Raw genomic sequence first — 22,335 nt, forward strand, 5'->3', positions numbered from 1 at the left:
GATCATAAGCAGCACCCCACCTTGGGGGAGCCCAGTACTGCCGCGGTCACGGCGAGACCCGCCTTTTCCCTCTCAAAACTTTTCTCTTCTTGATTTTAGCCGTATCTCCAAGGGGCACTGGACCAGTGCGGTAGCCCGGTGCTTCTCCCCGCAGGCCCCGGCCAGGCTTGGGGAAAGCGAGTTAATCGTTCCCTCATGAATGACGATGTGTTCTCCCCAAAGGGCAAGTATGCGATGTCTCAGGGTTCTTTTCCCTTTTATTCTAAAAATTAAATTGGACTGTATGCAGTTGTCCTCTAAGGGCCCTGGGACACTCAAGGAGGCCCTCCAAATGCATACTGCGAATAGAGCCCAGCAGAGATACGTCCAGTCTTTCTGCTTATTGAAAACCATTATTTTAACCCTACATTGCTACAAACAAAACAGAAAAGCATCACTTTTCTATACACAAGAATACTTAAAACCAAGGCGACGAGGTACTTCAATATGTAAAAGCATGTAACCACACAACCTTTTTCTCCACTCCAAAGAACACTGAAAGACATTTGTCCTTTTTTTTTCTTTAATGAAAATTCACAAAATTTATCCTTTGATCTACTAAATTGTTATAAATATAGTCGTATTTTAAAAGCACCTTCCTGATTTGAAAAAACAAACATTCCTAGTCCATAAAAAACAGCCACTCTTAAAACCTACAAGTCTCTTTTCACATTTAAGCTCCAAATATTTGAGGCGAACCTTTTGGTTTAAAAATTATTTTAGTCTATGAAATAGATATCTATTTATCTTATGCGTGTTAAGATGAGAGTTCAAAATCAAAAAAGCTCCTTTCATGGTTTGGTTCATACACTTATCCTTACTTCAATAGCTTGTGCATTTAAACAGCTCATCACAGAATCATAGAATCATAGAATAGTTTGGGTTGGAAGGGACCTCAAAGATCATCTAGTTCCAACCCCCCTGCCATGGGCAGGGACACCCTCCACTAGACCACGTTGCCCAAAGCCTCATCCAACCTGGCCTTAAACACTTCCAGGGATGGGGCATCCACAACCTCTCTGGGCAACCTGTTCCAGTACCTCACCACCCTCACAATAAAGAATTTCTTCCCAACATCTCATCTAAATCGACCCTCCTTCAGCTTAAACCCATTACCCCTTGTCCTGTCACTACACTCCCTGATAAACAGTCCCTCTCCAGCTTTCCTGTAGGCCCCCTTCAGGTACTGGAAGGCTGCAATTAGATCTCCCCGGAGCCTTCTTTTCTCCAGGCTGAACAATCCCAGCTCTCTCAGCCTGTCCTCATAGGAGAGGTGCTCCAGCCCTCTGATCAGCTTCGTGGCCCTCCTCTGGACTCACTAAAACAGCACCATGTCCTTCTTATGTTGGGGCCCCCAGAGCTGGATGCAGTACTCCAGGTGGGGTCTCACCAGAGTGGAGTAGAGGGGCAGAATCACCTCCCTCAACAAGTCTTTCTTGTACTGGGGCCCCCAGAGCTGGATGCAGTACTCCAGGTGGGGTTTCACAAGAGCGGAGTAGAGGGGCAGGATCACCTGCTGGTCATACTTCTTTTGATGTAGCCCAGGACACGGTTGGCTTTCAGGGCTGCAAGCACACACTGCTGGCTCATGTTGAGCTTCTCATCAATCAATACCCCCAAGTCCTTCTCCTCAGGGCTGCTTTCAATCTATTCCCCACCCAGCCTGTAGTTGTGCTTGGGATTGCGCCGACCCACGTGCAGGATCTTGCACTTGGCCTTGTTGAACTTCATGCGGTTCGCATGGGCCCACCTCTCCAGCATGTCAAGGTCCCTCTGGATGGCATCCCTTCCCTCCAGCGTGTCGACCACACCACACAGCTTGGTGTAGTTGGCAACCTTGCTGAGGGTGCACTCGATCCCACTGTCCATGTCACTGACAAAGATGTTGAACAGTTCCGGTCCCAATACTGACCCCTGAGGGATTCTCCTCATCACTGTTCTCTGCTTGGACATTGAGCCGTTGACCACAACTCTTTGAGTGCGACCCTCCAGCCAATTCCTTATCCACCGCGTGGTCCATCCATCGAATCCATGTCTCTCCAATTTAGAGACAAGGATGTCATGCAGGACAGTGTCAAATGCCTTGCACAAGTCCAGGGAGATGATGTCAGTCACTCTTCCCTTATCCACCAACGCTGTAACCCCATCATAGAAGGCCACCAAATTTGTCAGGCATGATTTGCCCCTAGTGAAGCCATGTTGGCTGTCATCAATCACCTCCTTATTTTCCCTGTGCCTGAGCATAGTCTCCAGGAGGGTCTGCTCCATGATCTTGTCAGGCACGGAGGTGAGACCAACCGGCTTGTAGTTCCCTGGGTCTTCCTTTTTCCCCTTCTTAAAAATGGGGGTTATGTTTCCTCTTTTCCAGTCAGTGGGAACTTCACCGGACTGCCAGGACTTCTCAGATATGATGGACAGTGGCCTGGCCACTTCATCCGCCAGTTCCCTCAGGACCCACGGATGCATCTCATCAGGTCCCATGGACTTGTGCACCCACATCCTCCTCGTCCTCTTCCTCCTCCTCATCCTCGGTGTAGGAGCAGCAGCGGGGGCAGCAGGGCTGCGGCTCCTCGTCGTACTCTTCGTCCACCACATCGATGTTGGTCTCCTCAGCCAGCATCAACGCCTCAGACATCTCTGAGCTCAGGGTCATGGCACGGCGGTGGGGCGGCGCAGTGGCCCACGCAGCGGGAGGGCGGGCGTGCTCCCAGCCACCGCCAGGCCCTGTCGCCGCGGGCAGATGGGCTGCTCGAGCCATGCCAGTTGCCAGTGCTGCAAAAGTGCTCCTGCAGCCTGCTCAGAGGTGGCGGCTGTTTTGGGTTTTATTTCAGGGTATTTTCTGCAGCTTTTTTAAATTTCTCTTCCCCTCCCTTTTTTTCTTGTCTTTTGGTTTTTGGTTGGGGTTGGGGGGAGTAGAGAGGCTGTGCTGCTGTGCCTGGAAGTCGATTCCCTCTTCTTTCTCCTCACCTCGGCCCCCTCACCTCGGCCCCTAGACATTAATGGATGTAGGCCAGGAGGGAGCGCGCCTAGTCCTGGGAGGAGCAGAGGGAAAATAACCAAACCAAAACCACTTCCTTACTTCTCAAATCTCGCTTCTCGGACAACTGAAACACCATTTTCTTTGCGTTTTCTATATATCGTCCTAATTCAAAGCTTTGAGCCACCTTGTTTCAAAACCAGTTTCACCCCATGGGAAGCCTATGCTGGAGCAGGCTCCTGGCAGGACCTGTGGACCCATGGAGAGAGGAGCCCACGCCAGAGCAGATTTGCTGGCAGGACTTGTGACCCCGTGGGGGACCCATGCTGGAGCAGTCTGTTCCTGAAGGTCTGCACCCCATGGAAGAGACCCATGCTGGAGCAGTTCGTGAAGGACTGTAGCCTGTAAGAAGGACTCACATTGGAGAAATTCATGGAGGACTGTCTCCCGTGGGAAGGACCCTATGCTGGAGCAGTGGAAGACTGTGAGGAGTCCTCCCCCTGAGGAGGAAGGAGTGGCAGAGATAACGTGTGATGAACTGACTGCAACCCCCATTCCCCATCCCCTGCGCCACTTGGGGGGAGGTAGAGAAATCGGGAGTAAAGTTAAGCCTGGGAAGAAGGGAGGGGTGTGAGGAAGGTATTTTAATATTTGGGTTTATTTCTCATTACTCAACTCTGATTTGCTCGGTAATAAATTAAATTAATTTTCCTGAGTTGAGTCTATTTTGCCCATGACAGTAATTGCTGAGTGATCTCCTTGTCCTTATCTCGACCCATGAGCCTTTCACTATATTTTCTCTCCCCTGTGCAGCTGAGGAGGGGAGTGATAGAGTGGCTTTAGTTGGCACCTGAGCCTACAGAACCCCCCTGGCCCTTTATTCAAAATCAAAGACCACCCTGGGCAGAGTTTAAGGCGTTATCATGCAGCCGCACTGGCACACTGTCTGAGGTGCTGTGGGTTTTCTGGGGCTGCCCCTGACCGTGCAGCAGGATGCCAGACCCTTCTCCAGTACCACATGGGTCAGGTGCCTGGTGGTGGTGTGCATCCCTGGGTGATTTGTTGAATGTTTGGCTAGGTGCAGCCTGCAAAAAATGAGGTAAAGCCTAGCCACCAGCTATATGTGCTGGAGCTGAAGAGCCCACTCTAGGTCTGCTGCACCTTGCAAAACTCCAACCTCAAAGGCTGCGCTTTTTTTGCATGGCTTTGTACATCTCCACACCCAGATCCAAGTCTTACCTGCAGAACCAGACTTTTCATTATTGAAAGGAAATTTCCTGAATAATTTACACTTTCTATCAATGTAGTTCCTTGGGCCAAAGATTGGACTGGATTCTGCGCTGCTTGTTTCATGGAAAGAAAAAATCCTCCAGCAATGACCCTGTAACAGGATGGTGGTGTCCATGACAGGGACCACTGCAGCCATAGCTGTGGCCTCCATTGTCCAGTATCACAATGACCACCAGTTTAGCCCCACATTTTTGCGGGTTTATCCCCCTCTTCCCTTGCTGTGTAGTTCTGGGGGAAGGTAACACTTCCCTTAAGCCTCCTGTAGAGGCTGGGGTTACAAACAGGGTCTGTATGACCAGGACAAAAAACAATGCATTAGCGAGGGGCTGCAGCTGAAAAACTGAAGGCGGCTGAAGGAAAATCTGGGGCTTCCTGCCATACCTACTGCTGAAAAAAGTTTGTCACCCTTGGAAATGACTCTATCATCTCCCTCATTGTCAAACTTCCTTCCTTCCTCCCTTCCTTCCTTCCATCCATCCATCCATAATTCTTACAGGGCAGATACATTTGCTGTGACTGGTGAAAGTCACTTCCTTTAATGCCCTTTTCAGCCTTTACTTTCTGTAAAATTTGATTAAATGTTCTCAGGATCCTTCTGCACTTCTCATTTAACAGAACACAAGGAGAGTTTATACCAGGTTAGACCAAGACCCATCTAGCAGCATAAGCTGTCTTCAACAGCAGCCAATATCAGATGTTTAGAGAAGAATATAGGAACAGACAAGTGTGTAAAATTGTTTCCCAGCTGCCAGAAATCTAGGTTTCAGGATTTTTTAAAGCCAGAGATAACATCTGACTGTAATAACCTTTGATGGATCTTCTTCTGTGAATTTCTCCAATCACTTTTTGAAATCACCTACATTTACAACACTGAACATGTTCCATGCCAAAATGTTCCCCAGCTTTAACCATACATGGTGTGAAGCATCTCCTTTTGTTTGCTTTCAGTCAGTCACCTGTTTGTTTAATCCAACACTCTCTCATTTTTGTAATAGAAGAGGCAATGAACAACTGTTGTTAATCACCCTCTCTCTGCTGTTCATGATTTTGTAGATTTTATCACACCCTGCTTGGTCAGCTCTTTTTTGGGCTGAAGGGTTCTGCTTCAGAATCACTGGATTAGCACAGAAGTAATTCTGTACTGCTGACAATCCTTGCCATCCTTTTCTCTGCCTTTTCTTGTTCAGCTCAGGCTGTAACTGTTCCCAGGTGTCTGTGATTGCAAAGAGAGTCACATCTAAATAGGATCATAGGATAGGATCATAGGATCATAGAATATCCTGAGTTGGAAAGGACCCATAAGGACCATCGAGTCCAACTCCTGGCTCCACACAGGACCAGCCGAATCAGAGCATATGAGTGAGAGCATTATCCAGATGCTTCTTGAACTCAGTCAAGCTTGGTGCTGTGACCACTTCCCTGGGGAGCCTGTTCCAGTGCCCGACCACCCTCTCAGTGAAGAACCTTTTCCTAATACCCAACCTAAACCTCCCCTGTCACAGCTTCATGCCATTCCCTCAGGTTCTATCACTGGTCACCAGAGGGAAGAGATCAGCGCCTGCCCCTTCGCTCCCCCTCGTGAGGAAGCTGTAGGCCGTGATGAGGTCTCCCCTCAGTCTCCTCTTCTCTAGGCTGAACAAACCAAGGGACTTCAGCCTCTCCTCATACGTCTTCCCCTCTAGACCCTTCGCCATCTTTGTTGCCCTCCTTTGGACACTCTCCAATGGTTTTATGTCCTTTTTGTACGGTGGCGCCCAAAACTGCACGCAGTACTCGAGGTGAGGCCCCACCAGCGCAGTGTAGAGTGGGACAATCACTTCCCTAGACCGGCTAGCAATGCACTAGCTTGACGCACCCCAGGATACAGTTGGCCTTCCTGGCAGCCTGGGCACACCGTTGACTCATGTTCAACTTGCTGTCGACCAAGACCCCCAAGTCCCTTTCAGCATGGCTGGTCTCCAGCGTCTCATCGCCCAGTCTGTATGTATAGCCAGGGCTGCCCCTTCCCAGGTGCAGAATCTGGCACTTGCCCTTGTTAAACCTCATGTGGCTGGTGATTGCCCAGTTCTCCAATCTGTCTAGATCTCTCGGCAAGGCCTCTCCACCCTCGATGGAATCAACAGCTCCTCCCAATTTGGTGTCATCCGCAAACTTGCTCACAACACCTTCTAGTCCTACATCCAAGTCATTTATGAAAACATTAAAAAGAACTGGCCCTAAAATGGAGCCCTGGGGAACCCCACTAGTGACTGGCCGCCAGCCTGATGTAACCCCATTTACCATAACTCTTTGGGCCCGACCCGTCAGCCATCTGGTCACCCATTGCACTATGTTTTTGTCCAACTGTATGCTGGACGTTTTGTCCAGAAGGATACTGTGAGAGACACTATCGAAAGCTTTACTGAAATCTAAAAAAATGACATCAACTGGCTTCCCTTGGTCAACTAGATGGGTGACCTTGTCATAAAAGGAAACTAAGTTTGTTAAACAGGCCCTTCCTCTCACGAACCTGTGTTGGCTGTGACCAATGACTGCATTGTCCTTCAGGTGTTTTTCGATAACTCCCAGCACAATTTTCTCCATAATTTTACCAGGCACTGAAGTGAGACTGACAGGCCTGTAATTACCAGGGTCTTCTTTCTTGCCCTTCTTGAAGATTGGAACAACGTTTGCCAGCTTCCAGTCAACTGGGACCTCTCCAGATTCCCAAGACCATTGAAAAATAATTGAGAGAGGTCTCGCAATGACATCAGCCAGCTCTCTGAGTACCCTGGGATGAATCCCATCTGGCCCCATGGACTTGTATGCACCCAGGTGGAGCAGCAAGTCCCGCACAATTTCAGGGTCAGCTGGGAGTTTATCGTTACCGCAGTCACGATCCTCCAACTCGGGGCAACTGGGGTCCCAGAGCCCATCATCAGTGTTGAAGACAGAGGCGAAGGCGGCATTAAAGGTCTCTGCTTTGTCTATGTCCCTGTTTGTAAGGTGACCATTCTCGTTGAGTAACAAGCCAATATTGTCTCTGGTCCTCCTTTTGTTATTAACGTACTTAAAAAAACCCTTTTTATTGTCCCCCACAGTACTGGCCAGCTTCAACTCTAACTGAGGTTTGGCTGCACGAATTTTCTCCCTACAAAGGCGAGCAGCATCCCTGTAGTCCTCCCTCGTTGCTTGACCCTGCTTCCAGCAGGCATACACTTTCTTCTTCTGTCTAAGCTCTAAAAGATCCCTGTTCAGCCAAGCCGGCCTTCTGCCCCGCCTGCTTGACTTGCGGCATTTTGGAATCGCACAGAATCCTCCAGAACAGCACAAGATGCCTAAATTTCCTTTTCCAGTTTTTATTTCAACTTATTTCTACTCTTTTAAGATAATGTCTATTCACAATACTAGTGGAGGGATATTTGCTTTTCAAAATGAAGCACTGGCCCTTGTAGCTGATGCAGCAGGGCCCTCATCATATGAACAAATTATGTTTGTTTTGGTTACATTTGATTTCATGTCTCTGCTAGCCGTTGAAAACCTTTCTAACATTCTCCACAGCCCCAAATTCTTTGTTGTAGACAAGCTCTGGCAAATTAGGAGGGAGATCCCATAATTAATGTCTCAGATATTTCAGATATTTTCCATTTAATTCTGTAGCAATGCAAGTAAGCCTGAAGGAGTATGAACCCATTCATAAATGCAGTGAATATTGGCAGGAATGCTTTTGTTCACTTATAAATCTTTGGGGATAAGCTATACTGTGATCAAAGATAGAGGAGATTGATTTTCCATCTAAAACTAAGGGAGTGGTGGGTTCCTGCCAGGGCTTGAGCAGAATTAACTGCTAGCTACTGCAGAAGGAAGACGACCCTCACCCCCATCCAGCCTCCCCACCTCTGGCCACCTGCGCTCACGACTTACCTCCCACCAAGCTGGATCAGGAGGCCTAGAAAGCCAAATGCAAAATCCAGAATGACTTGTACCCTCTCAGCTGCCAAGACATTAGTCAAAAGCAGCATGTCATAGAATAGTTTGAATTGGAAGGGACCTTAAAGATCATCTAGTTCCAACCCCCTTGCCATGGGCGGGTGTATTGGGTTTGCGTGGCAAGGTTTTGGTAGCAGGGGGGCTACAGGGGTGGCTTCTCTGAGAAGCTGCTAGAAGCTTCCCCTGTGTCTGACAGAGCCAATACCAGCTGGCTCCAAGATGGACCCACTGCTGGCCAAGGCCGAGCCAATCAGCGATGGTGGTAGCGCCTCGGTGATAACATATTTAAGAAGGAAAAAAACAACCTAGGGAGAGCTTTTGCAGCCAGAGAGAGGAGTGCGAAGATATGAGAAACTTTGCAGACACCAAGGTCAGTGCAGAAGGAGGGGGAGGAGGGGCTCCAGGTGCCAGAGCAGAGATTCCCCTGCAGCCCATGGTGAAGACCATGGTGAAGCAGGCTGTCCCCCTGCAGCCCATGGAGGAAGGATGATGGGGAGTAGAGATTCCACCTGCGGTCTGTGGAGGACTCCACGCTTGAGCAGGTGGAGGCACCTGAAGGAGGCTGTGACCCTGTGGGAAGCCCATGCTGCAGCAAGCTCCTGGCAGGACCTGTGGAGAGAGGAGCCCATGCCGGAGCGGGTTTGCTGGCAGGACCTGTGACCCTGTGGGGGACCCACGCTGGAGCAGTCTGCTCCTGAAGGTCTGCACCCCATGGGAGAGACCCACGCTGGAGCAGTTCATGAAGAACTGTAGCCCATGGGAGAGACTCATGTTGGAGAAGTTCGTGGAGGACTGTCTCCTGTGAGAGGGACCCCACACTGGAGCAAGGGAGGAGTGTGAGGAGTCCTCCCCCTGAGGAGGAAGGAGTGGCAGAAACAACAGTGTGATGAACTGACTGTAACCCCCATCCCCCTGTGCTTCTGAGGGAGGAGTAGGTAGAAACTGGGAGTGAAGTTAAGCCCAGGAAGAAGGGAGGGGTGGGGGGAGGTGTTTTAAGATTTGATTTTTATTTCTCATTACTCTGTTTTGTTTGGTAATAAATTAGATGAGTTTCCTCTCTAAGTTCAGTCTGTTTTGCCCATGACAATAATTGGTGAGTGATCTCTCCCTGTCCTTATCTCGACCCACAAGCCTTTTGTTCTACTTTTTCTCCCCTGTCTAGTTAAGGAGGGGGAGTGATAGAGCAGCTCTGGTAGGCACCTGGCCTCCAGCCAGGGTCAACTCACCATAGCAGAGACACCTTCCACTAGATCAGGTTGCCCAAAGCTCCATCCAACCTGGCCTTCAACACTTCCAGGGAGGGGACATCCACAAGTTCTCTGGGCAACCTATTCCAGTGCCTCACCACCCTCATAGGGAAGAATTTCTGTCTAACATCTAATCTAAACCTACCCTCTTTCAGCTTGAGGCCATTACCCCTTGTCCTATCACTATATGCTCTTGTAAACAGTCCCTCTCCAGCTTTCTTGTAGGCTCCCTTTAGGTACTCAAGAGCTACACATCCGGAAGTAGAGCAGATTTAGTCCTGGTTCGTCCTGGGATATAAATGTGCCATCCTTGGGTAGGACTATGGTGGTTTTGGGTCACATCTTAACTTTTCTGACATGTAACTCATCTTCGCAGGGGTCAAAGCATTTCTGTGATCATGGCTTAAGTGATCAAGTTTTCTTGAATCCTGGGTATAGGATGTCTACAGGAATAAACTGTTTGTTTGTTCCTCTGTCATCTGTGCATAAATATAAGGTACCACTTTTTCACATACAGCCAGTGAGGAATACAGTGACTTCTGACTTTTATCTATTCTCTAGCAAGATCTTCCTTGTTGCTCTCTACCACAAGAGACTAACATGAAAGCTTTTCTAGGCAAGCCTTTACCAGTCTGATTAACATAACCCCCCAAATATTTGGTAAAGGCAGCATGGGATTCTTCATGCAGCACTTCTCTAACTCTTCTCTACAACTCTTCTCTAGTTGGCCTCTGTGGGGTGTTATAGAGACGTCCCATAGCTCGTGAAAGGCTTGTGATGTGGCTTGAAGCCCAGGTATTTTGGGTTGCTGAGTTTAAGAGTTACAGGCATGGCGAGAAAAGGACACTGTTTGCTGAGGAGCTCTATCTCTTCCTAGACACTGAAGTCTATTACTCCATACAACTCACCAGTTCATCATACAACACTAATATATGAGATGAAAACAGCACTGTACTTAAGTTTGATCTTCCTGGGCTCCCATTCAATGTTTATATATTTAGTATCTCTTCAAAAGTTAAGAATTCTTTAGTGAGTCTTATGTCTAGACTTTCAGAGATGGTTTCTTTTCCATTCATATCTCTCTCTCAACACCTTTGCTCCTGTACCCCGTAATACTACTATTTTCCTTCATTAGTTTACTAACATATATGCACATTTTTCCAAATAACTTAGCATTTCCCCCCTAATGTCCTGGAGCATCTACATTAGGAATGATAACATCATTATTCCCTGTGGTGCTCTGTTGATGTGCCATATACTTCTGCTTACTTGACTGTTGAATACAGCATTCTTTTGAACAAATGTTTCCTAAAGAGACTCTGAATATCAGGCAGATTTCCTTCACTGCCTGAAAATACATTGAATATGTGCTCTTTGTGGTCACTGGCAATCAGGGCAAATATTACTTCACTTTAGCCTGATCATTTATGTTTATGACTTGTGATTTTTTCCTGAATATGATACTAACTTAACATCTCTTCTGAACATACCCTGTTATTACTTACGCAGCACTGACCATGTCCTTCAGGAGAGCTTTTCCACTGGCACTTTGACAGCAACTTTTGTCATTCTTCTGCCTTTAAGCTTTCACATAATTTAGGAGACAATTTTCATGACCATTTTAATGATCTTTTTCCATTCCTATGCTGCTGCTTTGCAGCTAACAAACTTTGCTTTAACAATGTATATTCTTTGATGAATTTGAGATCCTACATTTCAACCTTTTTCAGAACTGAAAGGATGCTTGCTGAGCTCACACTCTGTTTCAGCACTAGAGGCTTTGGATCTGTTTCATTTCTCAACAGAAGTTCTTCAGCTAGAAGCAAATGCAGTTTTAGGTTTATGTTTCCCATGATGCAATTACACAAAAAGGACTAGAGAAAACAAGCCAACAGTATTGTAGCATTCTAAAATACTTTTTCTCTGATGCGAAGTTTGTTTTTTGAAGGTCTGCTGTTTGTTCCAGGAAAGGTAACCAAATCTTACAGAGTCCCCTAAACCGTAGTTCTTGAACTGCTTCAGTTGATTCCTGATACAACTCAGTGATGTGAGAAGATCAGGTTTGAGAATATCTAAGGAACCTGAAGGTGCACAAGGCCATGGGACCTGATGAGATGCATCCACAGGTCTTGAGGGAACTGGCGGATGAAGTGGCCAGGCCGCTCCCCATCATATTTGAGAAGTCCTGGCAGTCTGGCAAAGTTCCCACCAACTGGAAGAGGGGGAACATAACCCCCATTTTTAAGAAGGGGAAAAAGGAAGACCCAGGGAACTACAGGCCAGTCAGTCTCACCTCCGTGCCTGGCAAGATCATGGAGCAGATCCTCCTGGAGACTATGCTCAGGCACAGGGAAAATAAGGAGGTGATTGGCGACAGCCAACACTGCTTCACTAAAGGGCAAATCATGCCTGACAAACTTGGTGGCCTTCTATGATGGGGTTACAGCATTGGTAGACAAGGGAAGGGCAGCTGACATCATCTCCTTGGACTTGTGCAAGGCATTTGACACTGTCCCGCACGACATCCTTGTCTCTAAATTGGAGAGACATGGATTCGATGGATGGACTACTCAGTGGATAAGGAATTGGCTGGATGGTCGCACTCAAAGAGTTGTGGTCAACGGCTCAATGTCCAAGTGGAGACCAGTGACGAGTGGCATCCCTCAGGGGTTGGTACTGGGACCGGCACTGTTCAACATCTTTGTCGGCAACATGGACAGTGGGATCAAGCGCACCCTCAGCAAGTTTGCCGACGACACCAAGCTGTGTGGTCGACACCCTGGAGGGAAGGAATGCCATCCAGAGGGACCTTGAGAGGCGGGCCCATGCGAACCTCATGAAGTTCAACAAGGCCAAGTGCAAGGTCCTGCACATGGGTCGGCGCAATCCCAAGCACAACTACAGGCTGGGTGGGGAATGGATTGAAAGCAGCCCTGAGGAGAAGGACTTGGGGGTATTGATTGATGAGAAGCTCAACATGAGCCGGTAGTGTGCACTTGCAGCCCAGAAAGCCAACCGTATCCTGGGCTGCATCAAGTGTGACCAGCAGGTCAAGGGAGGTGATTCTGCCCCTTTACTCCACTCCTGTGAGACTCCCCACCTGGAGTACTGCATCCAGCTCTGGGGGCCTGTGGTGGGTTGACCCTGGCTGGGGGCCAGGTGCCCACCAGAGCCGCTCTATCACTCCTCTCCTTCTCTAGACAGGGGAGAAAAGGTATAATGAAAAGCTTATGGGTCGAGATAAGGACAGGGAGAGATCATTCACTAATTATCGTCACGAGCAAAACAGACCAAACTTAGAGAGGAAACTCATCTAATTTATTACTAAGCAAAACAGAGTAGAGGAATGAGAAATAAAACCAAATCTTAAAACACCTCCCCCCACCCCTCCCATCTTCCCGGGCTCAACTTCACTCCTGGCTTCAAACTCTGCCCTCCCTCAGCAGCACAGGGGGACGGGGAGTGGGGGTTACGGTCAGTTCATCACACATTGTTTCTGCCGCTTCTTCCTCCTCAGGGGGAGGACTCCTCTCATCATTCCCCTGCTCCAGCATGGAGTCCCTCTCACGGGAGACAGTCCTTCACGAACTGCTCCAGTGTGAGCCTCTCCCACGGGGTGCAGATCTTCAGGAGCAGACTGTTCCAGTGTGGGTCCCCCACAGGGTCACAGCCTCCTTTGGATGCCTCCACCTACTCCAGTGTGGGGTCCTCCACAGGTTGCAGGTAGAATCTCTGCTCCACCATCATCCTCCATGGGCTGCAGGGGAATCTCTGCTCTAGCGCCTGGAACGCCTTCTCCCCCTCCTTCCTCTATTGACCTTGGTGTCTGCAGAATTTCTCACATCATCTCACTCTTTTCTCTCTGGCTGCAATTGCTGCTGTTTCCCCCCCCTTCTTAAGGTATGTTATCCCAGAGGCCCTACCACTGTTGCTGATTGGCTCAGCCTTGGCTGGCAGCAGGTCTGTCTTGGAGCCAACTGGCATTGGCTTTATTGACCATAGGGGAAACTTCTAGCAACTTCTCACAGATGCCACTCCTGTAGCCCCCCTGCTACCAAAACCTTGCCATGCAAACCCAATACATTCAGATACAGTAATACAGGCTTTTTCTCATTCTTCTCTGAGCACAATTCACTCTTCCAATTTTACAGATATGCTGGACCAAACTTCTGCACACATACCCCCTTTATAACTGTTTGATCATCCTCTAATTTTCAGCTGTGATGCTAGTCTGCTAGGAGGCACAGGCTGCTCTTCAGCAGCACCTTTTGAATCATCACCTCTCTGAGACCTTTTATCACCACCAAATAGAATCATTTCAGGTTTATCATTCATTCTCGCTAATTACAAAAGTCTCAATTTTAACAAACAAAATCTGTACAGATTAACACTTAGCTCTAGTGTAGCTAAGAGAGATCATGAGAGCAAATCAAATTTAAACACACACAAAAAGCCTCAGCAGTTTGGATTTGACAATGCTGAGTTTGTAGAGTTTCACCTGAAAAGCCATATTGCAGAGATCACACGATACTGGTATTGCCTGAGATAGATCACAGGGAGAAAGAAGGAAACACACATGGGGCAGGGCAGAGCTGAAAGAAGAAAAATCACGGATACGGGGATGAGGTTTGAGTTGTATAAACAAGAAAGAAAATACAGCATTTAAATGTTTTCTAGGGGGAAAAAACATAATAAAAATACCAGAATGGGGACGGATTCATTTGTGACAAAAAATGCTACCAGATGAGGGAAGGAAATAGAAGGTGAGTTAAGCAAGGAAGGAATGGAGACGGACCATGCACCGAATCAGATCGTGAAGAGGAGCAAGCTCGCCTTGGGGGAAGGGGGGCGCAGCCCTTACCTTACATCCTATCTCAGCTACACAAATAAATCAGTTTTGTAGCCCGCAGTGTACTTACAGGAGTCCAGCACCCCCCTACAAGCAGGATAAGCTCTGCTCCTCGCCTCACACCCTTAACTCCTCCCGCGGTGGCTCACGCCCAGAAAAGGCTCCGCCCCTCCAGGTCCCGCCAGCCGCGGAGCGTGTCTTTTCCTGGCTCAGGCGGTAGTAGCGGTAGCATTAATAGCAGTGTGTTTCCTTTCTAGCCGCCATTTCGTTCCGCTCCACTTTACTCTGTGTGCTATGCTTAGTGTCGCTTCCGTACCTGCAACCTTTGTCTTTTCGCCCCGCTCCGGCACTGCTACTTCCGCCCTAAGAAGGTACAAGGGAGACGGTGGGAGGCAACTAAGGAGTATTTGTTGCGCGGCTGAGGGCTGCAGGTCGGTGGGCGGCCGTGGTGGGGCAGGGCGGTTATAGGCTGGGCCTTAGGGGAGCTGAGTCGAGCTTCGGCGGCGCTGTGTGTGAGTAGACTTTCTCCCTTGGCAGGGCTGGGGCGTCCTCTTGCTGGAGGTGTGAGTGTGGTGAGGGGTAGTTGTGGAGCCTCTTATGCTCACCTACTCTACTGTTGGGCCTGGGTTGCTGCGGCCTGCGCCGCCGGGTACTTCCTGACCCGCTTTCTATGGGTGCTCTTGTTGCTTCCGTAGATGAAAGAAACGATCATGAACCAAGAAAAGCTCGCCAAGCTCCAGGCCCAAGTGCGCATTGGTGGCAAGGTAGGAGTCGTCTCCCCTCCCTGCCTTCAGGATTGCGTGTTTCTGCCTACACACTGGGCCTAGGATGATGCGGGATCCTGAAAACTCGGGTAGAGAGCAGTCCTAAGGACTCTCAGCTTGGCTGAACCGTACTCTGGGGAAGCTGCACTGCTGCAGGGATCTCTAGTCAGTTCAGTAGAAGCACTACTCTTCGGTAGGAGCTGAACCTCTGGCCTTTTCTGTTTGGGTTTGTTATATTATAGTTGACTTGTAGCCTATATTCTTGTATAGGCTATATTAGAAGGCACTTAAAATTTGAAGTAAGTAGACCTTACAGCAAGTGATCTTGGGTAGGGTTTTCATAACAGATTAGAGAGGGCTATATTCCAAATTCTCATCACAAATCTTTAAGATACCCATAGCTGTTTTCTTGCTTTTTAGGACAAAGCTGGAGATTCTATACTTTTCATGCTCTTATCATTGTAGAATAACATGCTCAGAAGACCTTTTTGTTTTATTATGCCATCTGAATATATGTAACTGTGTGATTACTTATAATCTGAAAATAAAAAAAGTATATTGAATATAGTTGTATGCTAGTAAACATTTTAATTACAGTTTCAGTTTTAAGGCAAAAAAATTGTTAGTATTTTTTTTTTATACCTGAGGAAACATACGATATTTTAGAATACAAGCTATTCAACAGAGCTCTTGCTGACAGTTTCCAGTAGCTTTCATTCCTGTGTTGAAGTTTTTGCCTTTAGCTGGAGATCTAGGCAGCCTTAAATCAGGTTTAATCCAGTAATTAACTGGCTTGGTGATTTTGTGTATTCTTTGTATGAGTTACAGCAGTTCTCTGTTTAACTAGTATTATGCTGATAATTATGTGCACGTTACCAGCATGTGTGTATTGACTAGAGATTTTTAATGTTTGTTACTGTACTGGTTTTTTTTCTTCCTTGTGAGGAAAGGTTGCACACTGCCTCTGCTGGAAGATTTTCATGATCCTGCAAGGCTGCAGATCTTAAAAACAAGCTAAATATTATATTTAGGTGGAGGGCTGTCATAGTACTTCATTATGTGAAATTTGATATTTTTGTGTAGGATGTTGATACAGCTAAATGTCATGTTGTTTCTTCCAAACCTTTTTAGAAGATTGGCAGGTGAGTCTGTAGCATTCAATTTGTGGCCTGCTGTACCCACTCACCTTTAATATAAAGGTAGAGGGGTGTGAACAGTGTGTCTCAGCATGATCAGGATGACACTTGCTTACTAAAACCCTGTAAGCTTTAGAAGCTTAAATCTATGGAGATGAAAGCAGCAGCTGTTCATTTAAATTAAATTCATATTGCCTGGTTTGATATCCATACTTAATATGGGTAAACAAGGGGATACATGTTCCTATATAGCCTTTGATTCAAGACATCCTTTTTTGAAATGTATTGAGAGCTCTTTTGCCCAGAGAGACTTAATATAACCCATATGTGGCTCAGTTCCTGGGTAGTCAAGGTACTTAATTTAAGCTGTTTCTGTAACTTTAATAGTTTTCAAATCACTGTGTATGCTAACCTGACAGTAGCAGGGAATGAACATCAAGCTTTCTAGACAAACAACTAAACTTTTGAGCTGTAGTCTTCCACGTGTTAGTTTCATGTGAATTTGTCTATTAACATTTCTTGTTGTTTGTAACTGGATTATATTAGAGGTGTTAGTGTCCAACCAGTTTTCTAATTTCTACCAGTTGACTCAAAAGGTATTGCAGCCATTTATACAGCTGGGTAGCAACACATTTTCTTATTGCTAGCATGTAGCAGATGGGCAAATGGAGTAGGAGAACTTAGATTAGTATAGTGTGTCAAAAAGGAGCTTAGTTTCACTTGTTCATAGACATTTTTATGTCAAGTTTTACTGAAGCCTTATGAGTGCAAAGAAGTATAAAATGGCATTTTCTTCTTTTTTGTAGTTATCTTCTAATATGGGACAATTATTTCTCTGGAGAGATCTAGAGCTCCCTGTCTGTAGGGAAACCTAACCTTTGCTTGTTTTCCTTTCTAAACAGGTGGTCTGGAATACTATGTAGAAGTATTTTTAAAAAACATATTTATAAAATATTTTGGGAAAACAAGTGTTCTTCAAATTTGTATGTGTAAGTCCATAATAAAAAAGTGAGTGTTCTGGGTTTTGTCATATTCATTTTTTAATGATATATTGATAACTTTATGGTCTCTGACTCTTATCAAAATTTGGCTACAACTTAGGAAAGATGATCTAAGGAAAAATTAATGGGCTTCAGAAATTACTGAAAACTGTGCTCAGTCTTCAGTTTCATGCCTATGGTAACAGACCAGGATAAACCTGCAATTTTTCTTTTTGAAGTAGGATGCTGCAGAATCCCCATGAGAACTGTGGAATAAAGTTTCTCTGGTGTGTTGCTTTCTAAAATCTCACACTTCTGACAAACATGCAAAGCTTGCCTTATAGCAAGGGAAAGACTGCTGCAGTGCAGTTGGAGGAGTGGAGTTGTGTGTGCTGTAACAGAAATAGAACTCTGTATACAAAGTTGATTTGTAGATGGCTGCAGAGTAGTTATACAGCCATGAGGGTTAGAGTTTGTGAAGAACTAGTTAAATATTAATTTATAACTTTTATTGCAAAGGGTACTGCCCGCAGAAAGAAGAAGGTTGTCCACAGAACAGCTACAGCAGATGACAAGAAACTTCAGTTTTCCTTGAAGAAACTAGGTGTCAACAATATTTCTGGAATTGAAGAGGTAATTGCTTTAAAGAGAAAAATGCTTTTCTATATAGAAATATAAAATGTATCAAACTTAATTTCCTGTAAGTAATATCTTAAAATTGTCTGTAAATTATCAATAGGTCTTTATTGAGCTTTAGGAACTTCAGCTAGTTTCCTGTTAAATTGAAAAATCACGCTAAATTGGTTGAAATACTGTTTGGTGTTTTTTTTCTTGCAGGTAAATATGTTTACCAACCAAGGAACAGTCATTCACTTCAATAACCCTAAAGTTCAGGCATCTCTGGCTGCTAACACTTTCACTGTCACTGGCCATGCTGAGACAAAGCAGCTCACAGAAATGCTTCCTAGCATCTTAAATCAGCTCGGAGCTGACAGTTTGACCAGCCTGAGGAGATTGGCAGAAGCCCTACCCAAGCAACGTAAGTTGAAACTTGAATGCATTTCATGCCGGCAGCTGACGTGTGGCTTATTTGTATAGCTGCAGTGAAATTCAGTGCACTCTTACTGTCTGCAAGCATATTATAAAATGCTTATAAAGAAATGGAACTTTTAAATTTTATTTATAGCTCAAAGCCAACAGTGAATATAACAGAATAAAGCAGAGGCACCTGTCTCTCAGCATATCTTGCAGCTGGTCTAGGACTAGAAAGTTGTAGCCAGACTCGATTCTGTGGTAGTTTACTTCTTGGTGTGGCTACTGTATTTTGACATACCTAGTTCATTAAAGCTAGGTAGAGTTACTCTGGGAGAGTTAGGCTTTAAAAAAAGATATACTTTGAGTGTCTGTTTTGACACTTTGAATGGAAACATAAACAACAAGGAGAGGAACTTGAGGACAGACATCTTGCTACTGCTTTGCTCCCTTGCAGGTGTGGTTGAAGGTATTTCTTCTTGCATGGGCTTTTTGATAGTTAAGAGGGTATTATACAGTATTTGTAAGAAAATATGTTATAACTTCTGTGTAGAACAGTGTAGAAAAACAGGACTGGCATGACCATTAAGCTAGATACACCGACTTCTTATTTCATCCTTAAACTAGTAAAAGAACCTGAACACTTGTTCTCCCTAAAACTGTGTGGGAAAAGTAGAGGAGGGACTTAAGTATGTGGCATTTGGAAAAGGTGCTGCTGCTACAGGATGAGAATTGGGAGTGAAAGACAGGCTTGTTGACACTGGGAATATTCTTTGTCCTGCATGTAGGGTCTTCCTACTTCCTTCCTACTTTTTCTGATAGTTATGAACTTGATTGTTACATTTTTTCTTTCTGTGCTTTGCTGCCAGCAAAGATAGCCTCTATTTCCATTCCTAAAGCTGATGATGCTTCCCTTCTGTCAACTTCCCACTGAAAAAAATCCTGCTAGAAGTAGTCTTCAGGAGATGAGGTAAACTGCTTCTTTCCCCATGGAGCTCAGGTCTCTCCTTACTAGTGTCACCTGTGTGGCTGCTTTGTGGTAGTAGTGGGGCTTGAAAGAAAACTTGAAGGATTTAAAATGATCCCTTAAGATCTCTCTTCTTATAACAAGGTGAGTATATTCTGGATAAGCTAAATTGTGCAGTTTTGATATTAGGGAAGCTTGTTTAAAGTGCTTGCTTTGTATGACCTGGTAAATGGCTATATCTTTCCACTTTGGGTGGATGCTAGAGAGTTGCACAAACCTTTCCATTCAATGTTGTCTGCTAGATTTGGAAGTTTGACATCAGAGTGAAGTGTTTCATGATTGCATTTGCAGGTGCTAAAGTATAGAATCATAGACTGGTTTGGGTTGGAAGGGACCTCAAAGATCATCTAGTTCCAACCCCCCTGCCATGGGCAGGGATGCCTTCCACTAGACCAGGTTGTAAACTTAGTCTGGTCTTGGGGATGAGAGAAAATGCAGACGATTTAGGAGGAAATAATATGGTTCGCTTTTAAAAATGTATTTGTCACTGAGATGCACTCAAGCTGTAACAGCTTTCTGCTGTTAAAAAAAACAAAAGGAGGGTTAGTGGTGACCTTGTCACAAGCCATTTCAGAACAAAGTTTATGCATTCATCTATTTTTGTTCTCTAGAAATCAGGGTACAGCAATTTCAGAAGCCTAGTATAAGACCATCTTTTTCCTCATGCTTTTTTTGAAAACTGAGAAGGATTAATTAGGATAAAACAGAGATGATAGGTTAAGCTGTCTCATTCTCTAGGTAGTACAGCTAAGAATAGCAGTAAAAGTAGTGGCACAGGCACCCAGGGACCTGAGATATCTATTCTTAGCATTATGCTACTGCAGTTTCACAGATGCTCATTGGTCTGCTACAGTGGACATGGTTAAGTCTCACTAGCTCTGGCAAATATAATGGGAATAGTTAAGAAATCACTGAGTCAGCAGAGATGTGGACCAGGATATGTGGTTACCTCAACTACCTAAGTATAAAATTGTGTTCCATATTCCTCTGACTTTGCCAAGGAACAATAATATCTTTAAGTACCTCTAGTCATATGTGTCTATCTGCAGCTTCACAATTCTACCTTAGTTTTCCTTGAAGGTCTAGGATTATAAGATCCTAAGATTTCTTTATAACTTGCTAATGTAAAATATGTAGGTCTCAAGAGCCACTGAGTAGTCAATAAACCAAGCTGCTTTTAAGAGAAATTGGTAAAATCCATCTCTGCGCTTTTAGCTGAAAATTATTACCACACAAGGCACTCTATATATCTGCAACCAAGATGGTAACTAGTAAACTGGGTTAGCATGCATCTTCTCATTTTCCAGCTGGACTGTTTGAGCATTATTGGTAACAAAGGGTTAGTTGTAGAATTTATTCAGCAGGGAAACTGGATAGAGCATTGCAGTTAAGCTCAGACTCTTTGATAATGTTTTCAAGAAACACAAAGCAAACCAGCTTGGTAATCAAGATGCTTATAGTGAGCTTCACTGATACTTTTGAACTGCTTGCTCTTGCAGCTGTGGATGGAAAAGCACCACTTGCTACTCATGATGATGACGACGAAGTTCCAGGTAAGAACAAGCATGCAATGGAGGAAAAGGAAGTGAATTTTGCTGAGAGATAACATGTGCAGCATAAGATTGGGCCAAGGACAGTAAGAGTTATTGACTAGTCACTCACTGTTACAGAATTTCTGTGGGCATTGTTTTCAGACACCATGTGAGACTTAGATGGACCATTGGTTTGAGCTAGCATTTTTGTCCTGTGTAGGAGTAATAGCTATGGCTAAGATAATTATTTAATATTCAATAAGAAGAGTGGTAAGAAACTAACTTTTCAGTATCACTTTGCCCAGTTGTGGGTATGGTGAAGTTGTTCTTTAAACAAGAATGAACCATGAAGCTCTTAAATGTTTAGTCTGTATTTTATAAGCTGATGATGTGGTTTAGCCCCAGCTGGTAGCTAAATGCCACACCCTGCTCGCTCACCCCCCCCCCCCCCCCCCCCAGCGGGATGGGGAGGAGAACAGAAAAACAAGGTCACAGCCTCCAGGGTTGGGATAAGGGCAGTTTACTGGGACAGCAAGGGAGAGGGAGAACAATCAACAACAGTGCTGATAACAGATAGTAACAATGGGTGATAACAGAGAACGATTTACTGATCCAACAACCAACCTGACCCTCAACCTGTCCTGGAGCCACCGCCCCTCCCCACTAGCCCCCTTTTATGGTGAGCATGATGTCACATGGTATGGAATAGCCCCTGGCCAGCTTGGCTCACTTGTCCTGGCTCCTTGTGAAAATTAACTCTATCCTCGCCAGAACCAGGACATTATCCACCCCTTATTCTATACCATCTATGTCATGCCCAGATTATTGCACAGATCTCATTGCCTTACTCTATGGGCCATTGCTCTAAAAAGTCTGTCGAGTTCATTTAGTCCATGGCTTTGGGTTCCATCTGCCATTACAGTCTCTCAGGGCAGGAGCAATGGTGCGTGCTGCTGGATTGTTGCACGCTGCATCCGGAGTTTTCACAGCCAGTGTATCTGGTATGGTCCATGCTCACAGTCTGGATGTCAAAGATGTGATTTTTTGATAAAGTTCCTGGGCACCAGTTGAAGTCAGTTCTAGTTCCATCATCGTGGCACTTTGTTCAGTTTCAAAGTCCATCCTTCATTAGTTTTGGGTGATTCTTATGGTCATACCATTGATACAGTATATAGCTATTAACATCATGCAATTTAATTTATTAGCTATTTTCACCCAAAATCAAATCCCCTTGGGGTACACACCGGACTTCCCCATCTTTTCTCATCACCCACCAAGTGCACCCTGGTCCCTGAGCAAAAGCAATCCCGCAGATGGGTTTGCCTTTGCCTGAAGCAGGGATAACCCAAATTGTCTTTCCGAACATAATCTTCATGCGCACTACAGGAACTTTATCCCCTTCTGCAGGGTGTAGAAATTTTGATTGGGCAGGGCCAGCTTGATTGGCAGATCCCCTAGTGTTAACTAACCAGGTGGCCTTTGCTAAATGTGTG

The 22,335-nt window shown here is 45.6% G+C and overlaps 1 protein-coding gene and 1 long non-coding RNA gene across 2 annotated transcripts in view; both read left to right on the top strand.

Annotated features, from left to right (window-relative positions):
• The window catches only part of LOC142599245 (uncharacterized), an 830,374-nt gene that overhangs the window by 350,486 nt on the left and 457,553 nt on the right, over nucleotides 1-22,335 (top strand). The window lies entirely within an intron of this gene.
• Nucleotides 14,600-20,936, top strand: LOC142599206 (transcription factor BTF3-like). Its single transcript, XM_075739134.1, has 5 exons — nucleotides 14,600-14,742; nucleotides 15,067-15,135; nucleotides 17,771-17,884; nucleotides 18,089-18,290; nucleotides 20,810-20,936. The coding sequence occupies exons 2-5, from the start codon at nucleotides 15,067-15,069 to the stop codon at nucleotides 20,914-20,916; spliced, it is 492 nt and encodes a 163-aa protein (XP_075595249.1). The 5' UTR covers nucleotides 14,600-14,742; the 3' UTR covers nucleotides 20,917-20,936.

Source organism: Balearica regulorum, chromosome W, assembly GCF_011004875.1.
Source record: "Balearica regulorum gibbericeps isolate bBalReg1 chromosome W, bBalReg1.pri, whole genome shotgun sequence".
NCBI lineage: Eukaryota > Metazoa > Chordata > Aves > Gruiformes > Gruidae > Balearica > Balearica regulorum.